Genomic DNA, 18,555 nt, shown 5'->3' on the forward strand with positions numbered 1-18,555 from the left:
TGTATGTACACTGTATATAGTGTATATATGTACAAACATATATAGTTTATATGTATGTACGTACATATATGTATGTATATATGTATTTTAATAAAGTGATTTTTACAGAAAAACAACAAACAACGTTTATAAAACTTTATTTATACAAATCAAACGTCACATTGGTTGAATATTTCAGCTCAAAGGGCAGAAATGGTTTAGTTTGAAAAGGTTTGAATTATGGGATGTACATTTGTCTTCATTACATGTTCTGTGTTTCTGTTAAAGTGCAGAATTAAATATTTTCAGATTAAACTAACTTTTCTAGATAAAGTGCAAATGTACACTTTTTAATGCCATCATGTTTTTTAGAAAGTTAACAGTGCCCCCTGTGGTCAAACCCTAACACTGCACACCACATAAACACACACACACACATAATGTGACTGTCACACCTACACACTCTGTTTCTGTTCATTTAAAAAGAAAAAACATCAAAACTGAATTCAAGACTTTTAAACGTGAAGAAACAAACACGAAAATCTGATTTGTTTGACATTAAATTCTCATCATGTGATCACTTTAGAGCCACATGTTCATTCTGTTTTAACACAACTTTATTGATCGATTGGTCTAAACAGACTGAACAGTGAAGAGTTGTGGACGACAGGAAACAGCGTCTCTGACGTCACAGGTACTTGCTGTACGGCGACGCCTGGAAATATTCGCCTGGAGTTACGATCTTTACTCCGCCGAAATAATCCAACACCCACACCTGAAACACAGGGGGAGGAGTTAACCTGTGATGACGTCATCACCAGCTGTGACAGTGTTTTCAAATCATCGTTATCGGAAAAGAACAAAGATCGTAATAATGATCGTAACAAAGACCATAACAATGATCGTAATAAAGATCGTAACAAAGACCGTAATAATTATTGAAACAAACATCGTAACAAAGATCGTAATAATGTTCGTAACAAAGATCGTAATAATGATTGAAACAAACATCTTAACGAAGATTGTAATAATCTTTGTTATCGTAACAATGTTCGTAACAAAGATCGGAATAGTAATCGTAACAAAGATCGGAATAATGATTGAAACAAACATCGTAACAAAGATCGTAATAATGTTCGTAATAAAGATCATAACAATGATCGTAACAATGATTGTAATAAAGATCGTAACAAAGATCATAACAATGATCGTAATAAAGATCGTAACAAAGATAGTAATAATGATTGAAACAAACATCGTAACAAAGATCGCAGTGGTACCTGTGTGATGTTGAACTTGGAGAAGAACCAGTTATGATCCGTCGGCCAGTTGATCATCTCCGGGTGTCGACTGAACAGAGACTTCTTCGCAAACTCCGCCTCCGTCCCGTTCACCTGGACGACAGCAGGAAGAGGAAGCGAAGTCATGTGACTGCTCAGACTACAGCTGTGTGTGTGTGTGTGTGTGTGTGTGTGTACCTGCATGACAGATCCAGACAGGATGACGCGAGCGCACAGAGGACTCTGAGGGTCAAACCTGTGCTGACGACAGTAATCTGTCTGAGCGAGAGACATGGAGAGAGACGCTGACGGGTTCACCTGCAGGGGGCAGCACACACACACACACACACACACAGTTTTCAGTTTAATTTCCCTTTTCAAAAATAACTGCTCACTCTGTAAAACTGTTTATCGAAGAGTGACGACGCAGCAGTTTGTGCACACACACACACAGTGACACAGCAGTTTGTGCATGCACACACACACACACTCACTGACTCAGCAATATAAGTCACATGACGTTTTTATCAGATGACCGCAGCTGTTCATGATGTAACTGTCACTAATGTCACAAATAACACGACTTGCATCACAAAGAATGTGATAAAAACTTACAGTAACATGGTTTTAAATAACATAATGTAACATAAATAATAGTCAGTCATCATCTACCGCTATATATCCTCTACCAGAGGGTCGCGGGGGGTGCTGTGCCAATCTCAGCTACATCGGGCGATAGGCGGGGTACACCCTGGACAGTTCGCCAGTCCATCGCAGGGCCACACACAGATAGAGACAAACAACCATTCACTCTCACACTCACTCCTATGGTCAATTTGGAGTGTCCAATTTACCTATCCCCACATTGCATGTTTTTGGACTGTGGGAGGAAGCCGGAGAACCCGGAGAGAACCCACGCACACACGGGACGAACATGCAAACTCCATGCAGAAAGGCCCTTGTTCCAACCGGGGCTCGAACCCGGGTCTTCTCGCTGCAAGGCGAGAGTGCTAACCACTACACCACCGTGTGACCCACATAAATAATAGTATTTATTATTAAAATTTAAATCATCAAGTTCTGGCGTGACTGGCAATATGCAGCTCCCCCTGGTGGCACTTCAGAATACGAATATATAACATAAAACTGCGTTTGTGAGCTGAACGGGATTTTCAAGTTCTTCCAGCAGACTTATTTAAGAGCAGAATTATACAAATTCACTTCAATTAACTTGTAAAAAGTGACTGTTGTTCCTTAAATTCTCTGCTTTGTCAATGAGGTTCAGCAAAAACCAAACCTCAGTGAAAAAAGTGACTGAATTAAGATAAAACTTGACAGAAAGTCAAGGAAACTTCCCGGGTCAGTGACCCGAGTCGGTCCTACCTCCAGGTCCTGCACGGAGACCTCCATCCGGGTCAGGTACATGTACGGAACCCCGGAGCTGGAGCCCAGCGGGCCGTCACTCACTGAGAAGGCGTTGGAGAACGGCTGACCCGCCACCTGTTCGTGGCTGGAGATGGTGGCCATGGAGGCCCAGTCACATCGGTGCGAGATGAAGCGGGCGACCCGGGCCACCTGCTCGTGAGGCGGGATTCGGAGACGCGAAAACTCCGAGGCAGAGGCGGAAGAGGCCCAGAGGAGGCCGAGGAGGAGAGCACTCACAGGCCGCACAGCAGCGCTCATGGTCGGCCTCAGAAGAACATAAACACTCGGTGAGAAGAACCGGGAGAGACGCGATATAAACAACCCACCTTTTCCGGTCTGAAGTTTCAAAATAAAAGCCGACACCACTTCCGGCTTAAACGTCAACAATAATAGGCGAGTCAACGGGGAAGTGCGCCGCGTAGGAATTTCAAAACAAAAGCTGAATTGAAATGTTGCGAAACCCTCAACAGGAAGTTATTTTAGTTTTAAGCAGTTACAGAATTACAAAATAAAAGCTCAATCGTCATCAATAAACAAGAAAAAAAAAACTCCAACAGGAAGTTATTTTGTGAAACATTTCAAAACAAAAGTCATTGTCCAACAGGAAGTTGCATCTGTTCTAATGGCAACAGTAATACTCCCAACAGGAAGTCATCTTGGGAAACCTCACATACAGCTTTTCAAAGTAAAAGTTTTATGATACTAGGCTTTCTTCTGCCAAAAAAACAAAAAATGAATGGAAAAAAACCACAACACCACCACTTAAATTAACCTTTCAAAATAAGAGTCCAATTGATTTCTTTATTCGTTAAAAAAGTGATTTATTTAGAAAAAGAGCAGCAGAGTAACAGTAGAAGATGTCTGCACCTGGTTTAATCAGTGGCTCCATGACCTTTGACCTCGCACATGTCACACAGGTTGTCCTCGATGATAAAGTTGCCCCGGCAACCGTCACTGCCGCACAGACACGCCACTTCCTGTTTCTGCAGCGAGGACGTTAAAGCGTCGTCACAGTAGTTCCACGTTAACTCAGAACCGGCTTTCACCACGCTGCACACAGGAAACATGCGTCAACACACACACACACACACACACACACACAGGAAACACACATCAACACACACACACACACAGAGAAAACACATCAACACACACGCACACACACACGCTGCACACAGGAAACACACGCTGCACACACACACAGGAAACACCCTGCACACACACACGAAACACACACACACAGGAAACACACGTCAACACACACACACACACACACACACACACACACACACACTCACGCTGCACACAGGAAACACACGTCAACACACAGGAAACACACGTCAACACACACACACACACTCACGTTGCACACAGGAAACACACGCTGCACACACACACACACGAAACACATGTCAACACACACACAGGAAACACACAGGAAACACACAACACATACACACACACAGGAAACACACGTCAACACATACACACACACACACAGGAAACACACAACACATACACACACACAGGAAACACACGTCAACACATACACACACACACACAGGAAACACACGTCAACACACACACACACAGGAAACACGTCAACACACACACACACTCACGCGCTGCACACAGGAAACACGTCAACACACACACAGGAAACACACAAGAAACACACGTCAGCACACAGACAGGAAACACGTGAACACACACACACGCTGCACACACACACAAGCTCACGCTGCACACAGGAAACACACGTCAACACACACTCACTCTGCACACAGGAAACACACGTCAACACACACACACACACCTGCTGGTGAAGAAGGCGGGGACAGGGAAGGCGGGGTCATGGCAGTCGATGAACACGTTCTGGATGAAGAGGTTTGATTGACAGCTGTGCTGTTGTCATGGAGACATAAAAAAAGGTCAACACATGCTAACGTGCTAACAGGAGCCGATGATGTCATCAGGACTCACGTTGAAGAAGCGGCTCACGTTTCCTTCTCTGCTGGCGTCCAGAAAGTAAACGTGGTCCGGCGCCGCCACTCGCTTCACGCCGCGCTTCCACGGGTCACTTCTGTCACCTCCGTCCGCCATGTTAGTGCTGATGTGACCTGAAGGTGGCGCTGGTGCAGCAGGTCCCAGCGTCTGAGGAGAGAGAACGTGTTTCAGACGCGTGGACGAAGAAAAGCCCACGTGATCACGTGACCGCGACCTCTGACCTGTGCGCCGGCGTCGCTCGGCCTCTGGATCACCGGGACGTGCAGGGGTGGCGAGGTGGGCGGGGTCTCGACCAGGTTGCTCCGGGCCTCCAGGACGGGTGGAGCCAGCCACTCGGTGACGACCTCCACCTCGTCGTCTGACGGCAGGTCGCAGCGCACCAGTTTGGGGGGCGGGGGCTCGGCGGGCGCCGCCACGCGCTGCAGGATCAAACCTGAACATCACAACTGTCAGTCACATGTGACATCATCGTCATCATGTGACGCACACCTCGTCCTCACCTGCGTAGATACACACAAAGGTGCCACGCTCCAGGTCGTCACGGCAACGCACTCCCCAGCCACGATCCACAGTCTGGAAAACCTGGAGGCGGACTCGGATTCCACGCTGGACCACACGGTTCTGACAACGAGCGCGGTTGCAACCGCACCACGGACCACATTCATACACACTGACACACACACAGACACACACACACGCTACTTAAACCGTGCTGTGGCAAGGCGAGGAGAGCCGGTGGAAATGCGCCTTTACATTTTTTTTATTTTATTAATCCCCTTAGGGAAATTATCCCTCTGCATTTGACCCATCCTAGAATTAGGAGCAGTGGAGCAGTGGGCTGCCACACTGAGAAGGGTTAGGGTTAGCAATGGGGTTGGGTACCTTGCTCAGGGGTACCCCAGCCCATTACGCCGGGTGGGAATTTGAACCGGCGACCCTCCGGTTACAAGCCAAGTTCCCTTTCCACTTGGCCACGGGCTGCACATTGACAGACAGAAGACTCACCCTGAGGGGACGGGCTGGGTCAGCCTGTGGTGGGCGTAGTGGCGCCCTCCTCTGGTCAGTGCGGCGCAGGCGCAGCGGCGTGCGTCGCCACAGCCGTCGGTGCAGTCGCAGCAGGCGTTGAACAGCAGGGGGCCTCGGCTCAGGAAGCAGCCGTGAGGCCAGCGGTCTCTACGGTAACGGAAGTCGGCGGGCAGAGCGCCGTCGTCGCCCGGGCACAGCTCCACTGGCGTCGGCTCCGTGCCGCGGCTCAGGTCCAGCTCCGGACGCCGCGGGCCCGCTGGCGTGGGCGGGTCCAACTGCACCGTGGGGTTAAAGGTGAAGAAGTCCACCTGCAGGGGGGGCACAGATCGCAGTTAACTTAGCATTAGCTCCAGGAGAAGAACGTCACGGCGACGCATCACCTGCAGGACGTCGTATGTTTCCGTCCCCAACAGGAACTGCATCACGTCGTCATGGTTACAGAGGCTCTTTCCACACGGCGCTCGGTAAACAACATCTTCCGGAAGCGTAGGCTCCGCCCCTCCACTGCGAGGAGACGGCGTGGCGCTCAGTCTGGTGAAGCCACAGAGCAGCGGCACCATCAGAGGGTTCTGACCCCAGAACGGAGGCGTGGACTGAGGCATGCTGGGTAAACTGGGCAGGCAGGTCTGGAGCGACAACAACAACATGAACCCAGGGTCGTTTTATTAGGAACAGCGGAGCAGTCGGGGGCGGTACCTTGCTGCACGTGTGGGCGGCGACCAGCGGAGGCAGCGGCTGCTGTCTGTCTGCAGGGGGCGCTGCTGGACCACTCACACCATTAGAGGCAGCAGGGGGGGGGGAGGGACTGTGGTGGGAGGAGTCAGGTTGCAGCTCATCTGTGCAGAAAGACAAAAAAAAAAAAAAAATCACACTTTGTCCACAGTTCCTTCAGAGTTTCAGAATAAAAGCCTAAAACGAACCTGCGCCGATGACCACCTGGACCACAGACTGGTCCCGAGCCGGGACAGACGGACACAGGTCCTGAGCCGGGACAGACGGACACAGGTCCAGACACTCGAGCAGCTTCAACGCCTGAACCAGCTCTGAGGGGAAAAAAACACGTCAGAACAGGAACCACCTCTTCATCAGAGGAGGAGGAGTAGGAGGAAGACGATAAAGTGAACCTCAAACCTTTGTCCGTCGCTGTGTTCTTATTCAGGACTCGCTTCAGGTGGTCCAGGTACGAAGACACGGAGCTAAAGACCAGATCCAGGTCCTGCTCAGCCCAGAACCTCTGAGCCCGCTCTGAGGACGACAATGAGATGAGTCACATGAATAAATGTGTATTCTGTAGATTTATAATATTTGCTGTAAATCACAGAAAACGACTGATAATCCACATCAGACCTGGTCCAGGTTTATAAAAGTCTAATCAGAACTAACATTAAAACACAGTTACTTGCATTAGACCTTTAATATTCTATATTAATATAAAATCGTTCCATTTGTTGCTTCTTAATTAATCCACATTAAAACAGACCCGCATCTAAACACGACCTGGGTAAACTGTAATCCGGATTAATTTAATCCCAAACTTCTTACCGACATCATGAGAATCTGACGCTTCTGTTTCCATCAGAGCACAGCGTTAGCCTGCTAGCACTCAGCTAATTTAGCACAGCTACAAACAGAAGCAGTATTTTTTATACCGTTAACGTTAATAAAACCGCGGTGAGCCGCGAGGACATCCTCGCGGACAAATAAACGAGTTAAAGACGTTAATGTTTCGTTAACGTTCTCATGATATAAACCGGAGCGAATCCGCTGTGGGTGTAGCAGCTAACCACGTAGCTTCCTCCGGGCAGCTAACAGCTGGAGCTAACGGCTAACGCGCAAAGTTTCAAAAACACAAGTCTTTAAAAATATTACGGTTTCATTTGATTTATTGATCCGCCGTTACAGCCCGTGAAGTGATTTACGTGTTCGCAATGACATGCTCCGTCACGGCCGCCGTAGTTCTACGGACACTAAAGCATGAGCTGAGTTTTGTCTCACAGGCGAGTTTTTACGAGACAAAAATGGGTATGAACCGTCGTCAGGTTTAACTAATCGATTATTAACAAGATAAACTGATTCATTGTGTTTCGTCTTTGACAATTATCTAAAAACAACACGTTAAAGTGGTATGTTTGTGTGTTAAGTGCCTGACAGTCAACGCGGGGAGATTACACAGAGATAAAAGAAAAAGCGAAATAAAAACGGACCACCGTCGACCACCGTACTGCCGCACCTGATACGAAGTGACAACAACTTCGCATTTATGTTAATACGTTGCTTATTAAAGTTAAAATAACAGCATGACAAAAACAAAACGCTACAACGCTTAAAGGCCGTTTCCGGTTTGAACGTGAGAGTTTTACGCTGAAAGTGCTGCTCGCGGTAACTTCCGGTGGTTTTATAATCGTGAGTTTACGAAAGAGTGAAAGGGTGAGAGAGTTATTTAAGAAGAGAAGAGGACGGAGTCAATGACAGGTGCGACCACTTTAATTCACCTTTTAACACGAATGAATGAATGAATGAGTGGATGAATGAATGAGTGGATGAACTCTGGTGAATGAGTGATCAGATGCAGTGACACAAACTGAAGTGAACATGAAGCTAAGAGTTAAACAATGACATGTTATTTATAAAAATAATAGGTTGTCATGTGTGTCCTCCGCCACCAGATGTCCCTGTGTCCATTAAACCAGACGCAAACAAACACTGTTGTCCCTCCTCGTCCTCAGGGGACATGTCTCAGGTGCGGCGGGCGGTGAGTGAAGCTCTGTGGACGATGTGTGCAGCTGACTCCATGTCCATGCCTGTCCACTGGTACTACGACGTCCAGGACATCAGGACAGACTTCAGAGGCTGGATATCAGGGTTCAACTCCCCCAGAGAGAGACATCCGTCCAGCATCCTCAGTCTGTCCAACACCAGTATGTCAACATGTCCAACAACCTGTCCAACACTGGTCCCCAGCTCACCTGTGAGTGGTATGTAGCTAACGTGTCCTCGTTGTCTCACATTGTCTCTCGGAGCAGCTGGTAGTGGAAGAACCACGTCTGGACAAAAGCGCCCCCCTGTGGTCGGCAGCGTCATCCTCCACGATAAACTGCACCTGTGGACGACGTCCAGTGGCTCCGTCCACTATCACCACGGTAACGCTGGTCACCAGCAAGAGGTGAGCTAAAGGGACAGTCCTTGAATGTTGTCTCTCTGTCCCTCTGGTGTCTTCAGGTCTTCAGGCGGGTGAAAACACCCTGAATGTCCTCTGTGCCCTCCGAGCTGCCCGGACGCTCGTCTGTGGCGGGTTCACCGATGTCTCTCAGCGAGACGCTCGAGCTGCCGTCCTGTCAGACTACGTCCACTTCCTGACCACGCCCCACAGCCACAGAGACACCTACGCCGAGTCCAGCCACCGCTCCTTCTTCTCAGACTGGCAGGACAGCAGACCCACCTCACCCAGTCAGGTAAATCCAACGCACCCGTCACATGGCCGCTGCTTCAGACTCCTGCTTCACAGTGTCCTCTCTGTCCTCTCTGTCCTCTGTGTGTCCTTGTTGTCCTCAGGTGTTGACGTTTGCAGAGAAACGGTCCAAACTGAAAACAAGCTCCTCGTCCCCTGACAGTCAGCTGGACGCCATCGGTTGCCTTCCCATGATCCTCCCCTTTGTCCTCCTGTCAGCTTCGGCCAATGAGCAGCAGGCAGTGAGTTTGTCTCTCAGAGACGCAGCTGAGACGTCCTCGTGGTCGTTGACGGGTGAGTCCTCTGTCCTCTGTCCTCTGTCCTCAGGTCAGCGCTGCAGTGGACTTTGTGACGCTCACTCATCCTCACCCCAGAGTTCCTGAGTACGTCTCCATCTACAGCCGCGCGCTGCACGCCGTGCTAGGGGGCGCCGGCGTGCGCGAGCAGGCCGAGCGCGCTCTGAGGACACTGGACGTGTGGGACGTCTGTCAGAGCTACAGCCACACGGCCGCCAGGTACCACTGTCCATCAGCTTTTCACAATAAAAGCCTGTTGGACCCAAGGAAAGACGTCTGTGTGTGTCTGTGTGTGTGTGTGTGGGTGTGTGAGTGAGAGAGTGTGTGTGTGTGTGAGTGTCTGTGTGTGTGTGTGAGAGAGAGCGTGTGTGTGTGTGTGTGTGTGGTTTACAGACGTGTGTCTCAGAGTGAGATAAAAAAGTGACGTCGATGTCGTAGAAACTTAAACTGACTTCCTGCAGACCTTTCAGAATAAGAGCCTGAGGCAGTGTGTGTGTGTGTGTGTGTGTGTGTGTGGCAGGTGTGCTGCACGGTCTGAGGACAGACTGCAGGTGCATCAGAGCGCCGTGAGCCGCCTCGGTCTGGCCTGCTACACCAAAGGTCAGAGGTGTGCTTTTGTTGTGAAGCGGCAGAAATGTGAAGTGGTTTTATTGTGAAAGTCTGACTGATGTGTGATTGACAGGTGCGCTGTGCAGCCTGTTCTTCCTCGCACACGAGTTTCACGACGACGTCGCAGCAGGAATCCTCACCAACACCAACTGTGGAGGTTTGTCTTCCTTTGTAAACGTAAACGTTCACATCACAGCTGCTCATCCTGCTCGTCCTCCCCCTGCAGGTGAGAACTGTAACCGCGGGGCGGCACTGGGAGCGCTGCTGGGAGCGGGCGGGGCCTTCACCGGGGGCGGCGTCCCTCAGCGGTGGAAGGACGAGCTGATAGACGCTCGGGACTTTGTCCCCGACATCCTGAAGAGGATGCCCCCTGCATGAGAGGGGGAGGAGTTTCAACTTCCTGTTTACAAACACAAGGAAGTTTAACATTTAAATCCCCAGAACAAGAGTGTGTGTGTGTGTGTGTGTGTGTGTGTGTTTGTGAGTGTGTGTGATCCTCTGAAGTGTGTGAACCTCTGAAGTGTGTGATCCTCTGAAGTGTGTGATCCTCTGAAGTGTGTGATCCTATGAAGTGTGTGATCCTCTGAAGTGTGGATCCTCTGAAGTGTGTGATCCTCTGAAGTGTAGATCCTCTGAAGTGTGGATCCTCTGAAGTGTGTTCTAATAAACTAATAAACGGCTCCAAAAATCGCTCGATTCTTCTCCATCTGTGTTTAAACATAAACTCTTTGTCATCACATGTGTGTAAATAGAGCAGATGTCTGTGATTCAGGACTCTGGACTGTAGAGGGCAGCGTTGAGACGTCTGTCTCCTGAGTGGACGGAGGACGGCGATGTTAAAAAGATGAAATAACTGTAAACAAATGTCTCGTATCTTTCACTTCGTCTCAAATCCGTCTCTGATTGGTGCGTGAGGGGATTGACTTCACATAGCCCCGCCCACTTCCAACCAAAAAGTGATGTCTGGTGTGATAAGCAGCCAGAGAGAGAGTGTGGACACGCTGGAGGACATGTGCTGGACTTTGACCTTTGTTCCCTTCAGAACAAACATGGCGTCTGTCAGTGGACGGACACGGCGTCTCTTTATCGTACAGATCCTCATCGTCTCTCTCCCAGCATGCACTGGGCTTCCTGAAGGTCAGTCCTCCATATCGTCTTCTTCTTCATCTGTCCTCTGTGTGAGACAACAGAATGTCCAGTGTCCTCAGCATCCATGTGCTGCTAGCATGCTAGTGCTCAACATCTTCTATCTGACTTTTAGCGCAGTTCTGGCCCCGCCTCCTCGAGACAGTGCCACTGTTGCCTAGCAACAGAGCTGCAGCCTAGCAACAGAGCTGCAGCCTGGTGTTTACATTTAAAAGTTAAAAAAAATAACTAACCAAACAACTAAAACTAACCAAATAACTAAAACTAACCAAAAAACAAAACTAACCAAGCAACTAAAACTAACCAAACACCTAAAACTAACCAAATAACTAAAACTAACCAAACTTCTAAAACTAACCAAATAACTAAAACTAACCAAACAACTAAAGCTAACTAAATAATTAAAACCAACCAAGCAACTAAAACTAACCAAATAACTAAAACTAACCAAACAACTAAAACTAACTAAATAACTAAAACTAACCAAACAACTAAAACTAACCAAATAACTAAAACTAACCTAAAAACAAAACTAACCAAATAACTACAAATAACCAAAACTAACTAAAAGTAATCAAAACTAACCAAATAACCAAATGAGTTATTACTTTAGTTAGTTTTATAAACACAGCTCAGTTTCAGTTAGTTATCTTTTTTAACTCTTTAACTATTTATTTTTATTTCAGTTAAAGAAAATGTTTTTTTTCAATTTTATTAAGTTTAGTTATTTGGTTAGTTTTGGTTATCTGGTTTTGGTTAACTGTTTTTTTGGTTAACTGTTTTTTTGGTTAACTGTTTTTTTGGTTAGTTTTAGTTAGTGTTGGTTAGTGTTTGTTGGTAAACTTGTCATGTGACCGCAGCTTGAGTTGGGGGCGGACCAATGAATTGTGACATGCCTGAAGGAGGCGGACCTTGAACGCTTTCTGTGATCATTAGATGAGCATGACTGCACATGTGCTCCCTCTAGTGGCCGATGAAACAGTGTTTGTGAGTCGACCTCAGGCCGCCGCCTACTTGCACCGCAGTCGCCGCGCCAACTTCCTGTTTGAGGAGCTGAAGACAGGAAATCTGGAGCGGGAATGTCTGGAGGAGAAGTGTTCGTACGAGGAGGCCAAAGAGATTCTGTCTCTGCCGCAGCAGCTGGTGAGTCCTCGTCCACGTCCTCGTCCACATCCTCGTCTACGTCCACATCCACGTCTGTAGCCGTTTCCCAATCCAGGGACTGGACCCTACGGAGGTCGGAGGATATGACTCCGTCGACCGTGCACTCCGTAGGGAACACTTCGGAGGACCCAGAAGTCAAGCGCTGCGAAATGAGACGGTCCAGTCTACCCACCCCCTGGTTACGCCACCAATCCTCCAGCTTCTTCTTCTTCTTATTCTTATTATTATGGCAGGCGATAGACTTGCCGGCTCTACGGCATAGTATACATTATGTACATTATATACATTATGTACATTATATACATTGTGTACATTATATAGATTATGTACATTATATACATTGTGTACATTATATAGATTATGTACATTATGTATATAATGTACATTATATACACTATGTACGTCGCTGCACTGTGGCGCATTTTGACGACATCCAGCTGACAAATCCACACTCCGTAGGGTCCAGTCCCTGGACTGGGACACAGCTTATATCTATGTCCTCGTCCATGTCCCCGCCCTTGTCCATCAGTTTTAAAGCAGACTTGTTTCTCTGTGGTTTCAGGAGGCGTTCTGGAGAACATACACAGGTACGACCTCTGACCCTCGACCTCTGACCTGTGGCTTGTGTGAGAGTCATGTGTGTGTGTGTGCTTCCTGTGTGCAGCGGTGGATCACTGCCTGTCGTCGCCGTGTAAGAACGGAGCGACCTGCACTCGACATGTCGACACCTACGTCTGCAAGTGTCCGCCTCGTTTCCATGGTTACAACTGTGACAAAGGTGGGAGGAGCTGGCAGTGGTGGGTCAGAGGTCGCGGCTCAGGTTCATCAGTGTGTGTGTGTTTCAGTGCGATCCACGGTGAAAGGCTGTCGCTATAGAAACGGAGGCTGTGAACATTTCTGCAGAGATGATCCAGATCAGTCCTTCATCTGCTTCTGTGCTCAGGGACACAAACTGGACCGGGACAACAGCAGCTGTCTCCCTGAAGGTCAGAGGTCAGAGAGGGGCGTGTCCTCAGCATCTGTCTGAAGACTGAAACATGATGATGTTCTCTCTTTGTCCAGACGGTGGCGCCTGTGGGAGACCACAGCTGCACTTTGCCCCGAGGGTCGTTAACGGCAAAATCTGCCCCAAAGGACACTGTCCGTGGCAGGTAGGTCCTAATGCCCTTGCTTTATCTGCCCTGCTCATGGGTGGGGACTCCAACCCTCCGGTTACGAGCCAAGTTGGCGGTAAATGCGGTGACGGCGGTGACCGTGGTAACAGCGGTAACCATGGTGATGTGCTTGTGTTCAGGCTCTGCTGACGGAGCGTAACATTTACACGTGTGGAGCCATCGTCCTGTCAGAGCTGTGGGTTCTGACCGCGGCTCACTGTGTGTGGAGGAAACCTGCTGCTGTGTTCCACGTCACTGTGGGTGAGTGTGTGTCTGTGTGTGTTGTCTTGTGTTGTGTTATGTTGTGAGTTGTATGTTGTCTTGTGTGTTGTGTTGTCTTGTGTGTTGTGTTGTGTATTGTGTTATGTTGTGAGTTGTGTTTTGTTGTGTTGTGTTATGTTGTTAGTTGTGTGTTGTGTCGTGTTGTGATAAACCCTCTCCTCTGCAGGTGAACACGATCGGTTGGAGGAGGAGAAGACCGAGCAGCGTCGCCGGGTCCTCAAGGTTCTGGTCCACCCGGGTTATAATCAGTCGAGCTCTGACAGCGACCTGGCACTGATGAAGCTTCACCGCTCCGTCAAGCTAGGACTGCACGTGGTGCCCGTGTGTCTCCCCGCCCTGAACAGCACCTTCGTGCGGACACTGGCCACTGTCCGCCACTCCACTGTGTCTGGCTGGGGCCGCCTGGCCCAGTTCGGTCCTCCGGCACGGTTCCTGCAGCGCCTGGTGCTGCCCAGGGTTCCTCTGCAGGAGTGTCGCCTCCACACCGGCCTGAACATCACCAGGAACATGCTGTGTGCCGGCTACAGGACGGGCCACCAGGACGCCTGTGAGGGCGACAGCGGCGGGCCGCTGGTGACCCGCTACAAGAAGACCTGGTTCCTGACGGGCGTGGTGAGCTGGGGAAAAGGCTGCGCCAACCAGAACATGTACGGGGTCTACACCAAAGTCAGCAACTTCCTGGACTGGATCAGAGACAACATGTCTACAGGCTGAAGCCGAGCTTCACTGATCACATGATCACTCACATTTAAAATGTCTTTGTTTTCAGAGAGAAACTGATTTAAATCACTGAATAAAAGACTCCGCCCATTAAATCTGATTCACTTTAAGTCTAAGATCTCTATGTCACATGATCAACACACTCTGCTGCCTCGTGTGGTCACTTTTTGTTTTTAATATGATTCAGCAGGAGCCTGGTGTTACCATGGCGACTCGTATGAGTAAATAAAATGATACAGATTGATCTAATGAGAATAAAGCAGAATGTATCACATCACAATCTCGCCTCGAGATTACTTTCACATTGTCGTCACCTCAATAACTCATGTACATACAATGAGATAAACCTAATACGAGTTTAAGAGGACTCTGGTAACTGCAGGGAAACCTGAGGCTGGGACTGCGTTCCACAGTCTGCCTGTTCTTGGTTCATATGAAGATAAATGAAGCTGAGAGTTGGATCTTGGGACATTGACGAGGTGTGGGTGACCACTTGTAGTTGATCGGGTTAAATCCAGTTGCTTGTGTCGGCAGGATTCTGTGAGTTCCTCAGAGGGTTGCAGGAAGATGTGCCAGTAGAAGGTTCAAAGACTGGCCACTTCCCTCCTGTGGTCTAAAGGGAAGATGCCGGCCCTTTGTGGGTCCCATATTTGGAGTTGGCGTACAGCTTTCCTCTGAAATCTGTCTAGTAGGTTTAGAGCTGTTGTGCCAGCTCTACTCCATATTGGGGAAGCGTATTCCATGAGGGGACCGATCTACGCCTTCTATACTGTTATCCGAGCCTTAATAGGGAGAAGGCCTCTGGGGCGTCCAAAGATATATAACTTCCTAGCTGTGTGAAAGGAGTCCAGGTTAGAGTGTTGGTGATGGTGACACAGAGAAGAGTAATACTCTGTGTTGGCTTTAGCTCTTTGTTCATGAAGTAGAGAGGAGGATGGGACAGTTCTCATTTCCTGCTCATAATCATCTCCTCAGTTTTGCCTGCGTTGAATGTTATACACCAGTCTGAGGCCCACTTGTCTATTTGGTCCAGATCACATTGTAGGCTCGCAGCACATGTGTTTGTCAGGCCAGGGTTTTTTATAATGACGTGTAGAGTTGAATCATCCGCAAATAGGTGGAGGTCATTCTTCAAGTATGACGCAAGGTCATCAATGAAGATCAGGAAAAGTAAGGGCCCCAAGACACTGCCTTGTGGAACTCCGGCAGTTATGGGCAAAGATGAAGAGGTAAACCCGTCTAGTGCAACAGATTGACATCTGTCAGCCAGGAAGGATGAAAACCACAGGCCATACCCAATCCAAGGCTTTCTTAATATCCAATGCAAGTACTCTGATTTCTCTCTGAGAGTCAAGAGCATTGTTTCACCACTGGGTAATATATGAAAGCATGGAAACCATAGTGGCTGTCGCAGAGAAGCCGGCGTCTGTCAAGATGTTTACGGATGTGGTCGCTGATAATACCTTCCATGACTTTAGATATTATATGCAGCAATGATATGGGCCTATAGTTGCAAGGATCTTTCTTGTTTCCCTTTTCAGGTACAGCTATCACATGGGCATCTTTCCATTCCAAGGGAACTGTCTGAGAACCAAGAGAGATCTGGAATAGTTTGGCTAGTGCTGGGGCTAGTTCAGGGCCGCATTTTGCCAATATTCCATCTGGACCATTGGCCTTGGAGGTGTCCAATTTGAGAAGTTCCCGGAGAACTGTTTTGGGCCAGAACTTCAGAGAGGAAAGGACTTCACTGGTTTTGGGTGGCAAGTTTGGAGGAGTTTTGCCATTGTCAAATCTGAACGTTGGATTTCACACAGTGAAGTGTGTGTGTGTGGTTTACAAACTTCAGTTTCCTTTTGGAACAGTCAGTCACTGACAGCAGGGGGCACTCACAGCACAGTCAGAAACCCTGAACTGTCCCTTTAATCACATTATTTTAAACGTGTCGATAATGAAAAGTTTTAACGAGAAAAACTTTAGAGAAGGTTTTCATGAAAGAGCCAAGGTCAGATCTGACGTGTGTTTGTTTGCGTTTGAGAGTTTGACCTCTGATCTGGACTCAAGAGGATCATTGACGAGCAGCAGCAGCAGCAACAGCAGCACCAGTAACAGCAGCAGCAGTAACAGCAGTAACAGCAGCAGCAGCAGCAGCAGTAACAGCAGCAGCAGCAGCAGCAGCAGTAACAGCAGCAGCAGCAACAACAGCAGTAACAGCAGCAGCAACAGCAGTAACAGCAGCAGCAGCAGCAGGACAAAGGCCATGAGACTTGTCTTCATCTCTCTCTTCCTTCTCCATGTCTGTCAGCCGGCGTCAGGTGAGGACAAGCTAACATCCAGCTACTGTGCTAGCATGTCCATGCTTGCCAGCTGTTCAGCATGTAGATGTTTACACAAAGCCAGTGAGATATATCTTCTTAGAACCATGAACCCTTTCTTTGGTAGTCTTCCTGGGTCCAGACCGGGCTCATGGTGTCCTGGTCCGGACTCGCCGCTACAACTCGGGCTTTTTGGAGGAGCTGCAGATGGGCGATCTGAAGAGGGAGTGTCTGGAGGAAACATGTTCGTACGAGGAGGCGCGCGAAGTCTTCGAACACACCGAGACCACGGTCCGACTCCAGAGAAACATGCTAATATGTTTACGCTAACGCTTGTCACTGAGAATCATGGGTGTCCTATTTTTGTTTGTCCTTCAGGACGAGTTCTGGAAGACGTACAACGGTAAGACATGCAATTTTCCTTTCAGGTCACCAAGGTCTGCTAATTGCTTTAAGTTCTTCTTTAGTTCCGAACAGTTGTGCATCTCATCCCTGTCTGAACGGCGGCACCTGCTCCTCCCAGGATTCTTCGTATGCCTGCTTCTGTTTACCGCAGTTCAGCGGAGTCGCCTGTGAGCTCGGTGAGATCATCGCACAAAAAACAAAGACAACTTACTTAAGGCTTTACTTAAGTGTTAGTTAACGTTAGTGGTAGCTTCATAGCATAATGTATGAATTAATAACTTCATAAATCTGAATAAATGTTTAGTTAAAACACAGCATCACAGTCATGTTGATGAAGTTCCTGCAGTGACCTGAAGGGGGCGTTTGCTTGTGTTCTGAACAGACACACTCGCCATCGCCACCTCCTGCCTGCTGGAGAACGGAGGCTGCGAACATTTCTGCGATGAAGACGACGGAGGGCAAAGGTTAAACTGCTCGTGTGCGGACGGCTACTTCCTGGCCACTGATGGGCGGAGCTGTGTGGCACAAGGTCAGGCAACAAAGTTACTGTCATTATGGTTATTCCGATAATAAAGTTTAAAAATATCGACTGATCCTCTTCGATTGATTGCATTTGTATCATCAGCAGAAAAAAACAGCGTCCTGAGTATTGACCCCTGTGGGACGCCACATTTGTGAAAAGTCACGTGTGTTGTTTCAGGGTCGCTGGCATGCGGCATGGTGCCCGTCCGCCACGGTAAAAACAAAAATCAGCAGCTTGACCCTCGAGCTCGAATAGTGGGAGGAACAGAGTGTCCCAAAGGTGAATGTCCCTGGCAGGTACGAGGGTCTACAACCACGGGGACAACATGGGATGTTTAAGCTGCTCAAACGTGGAGGAAAACAAACGTTTGTGTTTCAGGTTCTGTTGGTGGAAAAAGGGAAAGGTTTCTGTGGTGGAGTCATCTTCAATCCCACATGGATCCTCACGGCGTCTCACTGTATGGAGAACCTGGAACCTCAGTTCGTCAAGGTGGTGGCAGGTAAATATGTGATGAAAATGGGCGGAGCCTTCTGTCCGTACTCTAGTCCACACTCAAAAGTATAAAATCACAAACAGGACGATAAACAAGTTACTAATGTTACGAAAACCATTTGTTAAACATTGACGTGGATCTGAATTACGACTTTTCTCCATGCTCAGGCGAACACAACACAGAGTTGAACGAGGGAACGGAGCAGTTCATCCAGGTCGCCCAGATCATCATGCACGAGGATTACGTCAAACGTACGGCAGATAACGACATCGCACTCCTGCGCTTG

The 18,555-nt window shown here is 48.4% G+C and overlaps 5 protein-coding genes across 7 annotated transcripts in view; 3 read left to right on the top strand and 2 right to left on the bottom strand.

Moving 5' to 3' along the window:
• Nucleotides 1-121: 121 nt before the first annotated feature.
• creg1 (cellular repressor of E1A-stimulated genes 1) lies at nucleotides 122-3,039 on the bottom strand. Its single transcript, XM_058619700.1, has 4 exons — nucleotides 2,643-3,039; nucleotides 1,458-1,577; nucleotides 1,260-1,373; nucleotides 122-754 (listed from the first exon to the last, which is right to left on the bottom strand). Exons 1-4 carry the CDS (start codon nucleotides 2,940-2,942, stop codon nucleotides 668-670), a joined length of 621 nt encoding a protein of 206 aa, XP_058475683.1. The 5' UTR covers nucleotides 2,943-3,039; the 3' UTR covers nucleotides 122-667.
• Nucleotides 3,040-3,137: 98 nt separating this feature from the next.
• Nucleotides 3,138-7,401, bottom strand: setdb2 (SET domain bifurcated histone lysine methyltransferase 2). Its single transcript, XM_058619589.1, has 11 exons — nucleotides 7,260-7,401; nucleotides 6,849-6,962; nucleotides 6,638-6,760; nucleotides 6,414-6,553; nucleotides 6,098-6,343; nucleotides 5,697-6,025; nucleotides 5,192-5,361; nucleotides 4,913-5,124; nucleotides 4,668-4,838; nucleotides 4,501-4,589; nucleotides 3,138-3,734 (listed from the first exon to the last, which is right to left on the bottom strand). The coding sequence occupies exons 1-11, from the start codon at nucleotides 7,291-7,293 to the stop codon at nucleotides 3,557-3,559; spliced, it is 1,806 nt and encodes a 601-aa protein (XP_058475572.1). The 5' UTR covers nucleotides 7,294-7,401; the 3' UTR covers nucleotides 3,138-3,556.
• A 651-nt stretch (nucleotides 7,402-8,052) lies between these two features.
• Nucleotides 8,053-10,760, top strand: LOC131447675 (uncharacterized). Of its 3 annotated transcripts, none has more exons than XM_058619640.1 (9): nucleotides 8,053-8,189; nucleotides 8,384-8,635; nucleotides 8,741-8,857; nucleotides 8,937-9,169; nucleotides 9,270-9,407; nucleotides 9,493-9,680; nucleotides 9,982-10,061; nucleotides 10,144-10,227; nucleotides 10,297-10,760. In XM_058619640.1, the coding sequence occupies exons 1-9, from the start codon at nucleotides 8,183-8,185 to the stop codon at nucleotides 10,446-10,448; spliced, it is 1,251 nt and encodes a 416-aa protein (XP_058475623.1). In that variant the 5' UTR covers nucleotides 8,053-8,182; the 3' UTR covers nucleotides 10,449-10,760. The 3 variants fall into 3 exon arrangements, with proteins under 3 accessions (XP_058475623.1, XP_058475631.1, XP_058475615.1); XM_058619648.1 differs by having other exon boundaries at nucleotides 8,057-8,189; nucleotides 8,444-8,635; XM_058619632.1 differs by lacking the exon at nucleotides 8,053-8,189 and having other exon boundaries at nucleotides 8,335-8,635.
• A 359-nt stretch (nucleotides 10,761-11,119) lies between these two features.
• On the top strand, nucleotides 11,120-14,636 carry f7l (coagulation factor VII, like). The gene is made up of 8 exons (XM_058619618.1): nucleotides 11,120-11,207; nucleotides 12,184-12,359; nucleotides 12,943-12,967; nucleotides 13,045-13,158; nucleotides 13,226-13,366; nucleotides 13,443-13,531; nucleotides 13,675-13,795; nucleotides 13,983-14,636. The coding sequence occupies exons 1-8, from the start codon at nucleotides 11,120-11,122 to the stop codon at nucleotides 14,528-14,530; spliced, it is 1,302 nt and encodes a 433-aa protein (XP_058475601.1). The 3' UTR covers nucleotides 14,531-14,636.
• A 1,968-nt stretch (nucleotides 14,637-16,604) lies between these two features.
• Nucleotides 16,605-18,555, top strand: part of LOC131447667 (coagulation factor VII-like) — a 2,622-nt gene continuing 671 nt past the window's right edge. Inside the window, exons 1-8 of the mRNA XM_058619605.1 lie at nucleotides 16,605-16,848; nucleotides 16,976-17,139; nucleotides 17,227-17,251; nucleotides 17,316-17,429; nucleotides 17,636-17,782; nucleotides 17,954-18,072; nucleotides 18,155-18,275; nucleotides 18,437-18,555. The exon at nucleotides 18,437-18,555 is cut by the window's right edge and continues 671 nt beyond it. Coding sequence (XP_058475588.1) covers nucleotides 16,794-16,848; nucleotides 16,976-17,139; nucleotides 17,227-17,251; nucleotides 17,316-17,429; nucleotides 17,636-17,782; nucleotides 17,954-18,072; nucleotides 18,155-18,275; nucleotides 18,437-18,555 — 864 coding nt within the window. The 5' untranslated portion in view covers nucleotides 16,605-16,793. The remainder of the gene's footprint in view (nucleotides 16,849-16,975; nucleotides 17,140-17,226; nucleotides 17,252-17,315; nucleotides 17,430-17,635; nucleotides 17,783-17,953; nucleotides 18,073-18,154; nucleotides 18,276-18,436) is intronic.

Source organism: Solea solea, chromosome 2, assembly GCF_958295425.1.
Source record: "Solea solea chromosome 2, fSolSol10.1, whole genome shotgun sequence".
NCBI lineage: Eukaryota > Metazoa > Chordata > Actinopteri > Pleuronectiformes > Soleidae > Solea > Solea solea.

Bases quoted from the DNA above. Each gene is read 5' to 3' on its own strand.
- creg1 (XM_058619700.1), bottom strand. From the start codon at position 2,942: ATGAGCGCTGCTGTGCGGCCTGTGAGTGCTCTCCTCCTCGGCCTCCTC. The intron at 1,374-1,457 runs GTACACACACAC...GCTGTCGTCCAG, and splicing joins TGTCTGGATCTGTCATGCAG to GTGAACGGGACGGAGGCGGA. The intron at 755-1,259 runs GTACCACTGCGA...CCTGTGTTTCAG, and splicing joins CCAAGTTCAACATCACACAG to GTGTGGGTGTTGGATTATTT.
- setdb2 (XM_058619589.1), bottom strand. From the start codon at position 7,293: ATGGAAACAGAAGCGTCAGATTCTCATGATGTCG. The intron at 6,963-7,259 runs GTAAGAAGTTTG...TGTCGTCCTCAG, and splicing joins GTCAGATTCTCATGATGTCG to AGCGGGCTCAGAGGTTCTGG. The intron at 6,554-6,637 runs GTTCGTTTTAGG...CTTTCTGCACAG, and splicing joins CCAGGTGGTCATCGGCGCAG to ATGAGCTGCAACCTGACTCC.
- LOC131447675 (XM_058619632.1), top strand. From the start codon at position 8,335: ATGTTATTTATAAAAATAATAGGTTGTCATGTGTGTCCTCCGCCACCA. The intron at 9,681-9,981 runs GTACCACTGTCC...TGTGTGTGGCAG, and splicing joins TACAGCCACACGGCCGCCAG to GTGTGCTGCACGGTCTGAGG. The intron at 10,062-10,143 runs GTCAGAGGTGTG...TGTGATTGACAG, and splicing joins TCTGGCCTGCTACACCAAAG to GTGCGCTGTGCAGCCTGTTC.
- f7l (XM_058619618.1), top strand. From the start codon at position 11,120: ATGGCGTCTGTCAGTGGACGGACACGGCGTCTCTTTATCGTACAGATC. The intron at 13,367-13,442 runs GTCAGAGGTCAG...CTCTTTGTCCAG, and splicing joins CAGCAGCTGTCTCCCTGAAG to ACGGTGGCGCCTGTGGGAGA. The intron at 13,532-13,674 runs GTAGGTCCTAAT...GCTTGTGTTCAG, and splicing joins AAGGACACTGTCCGTGGCAG to GCTCTGCTGACGGAGCGTAA.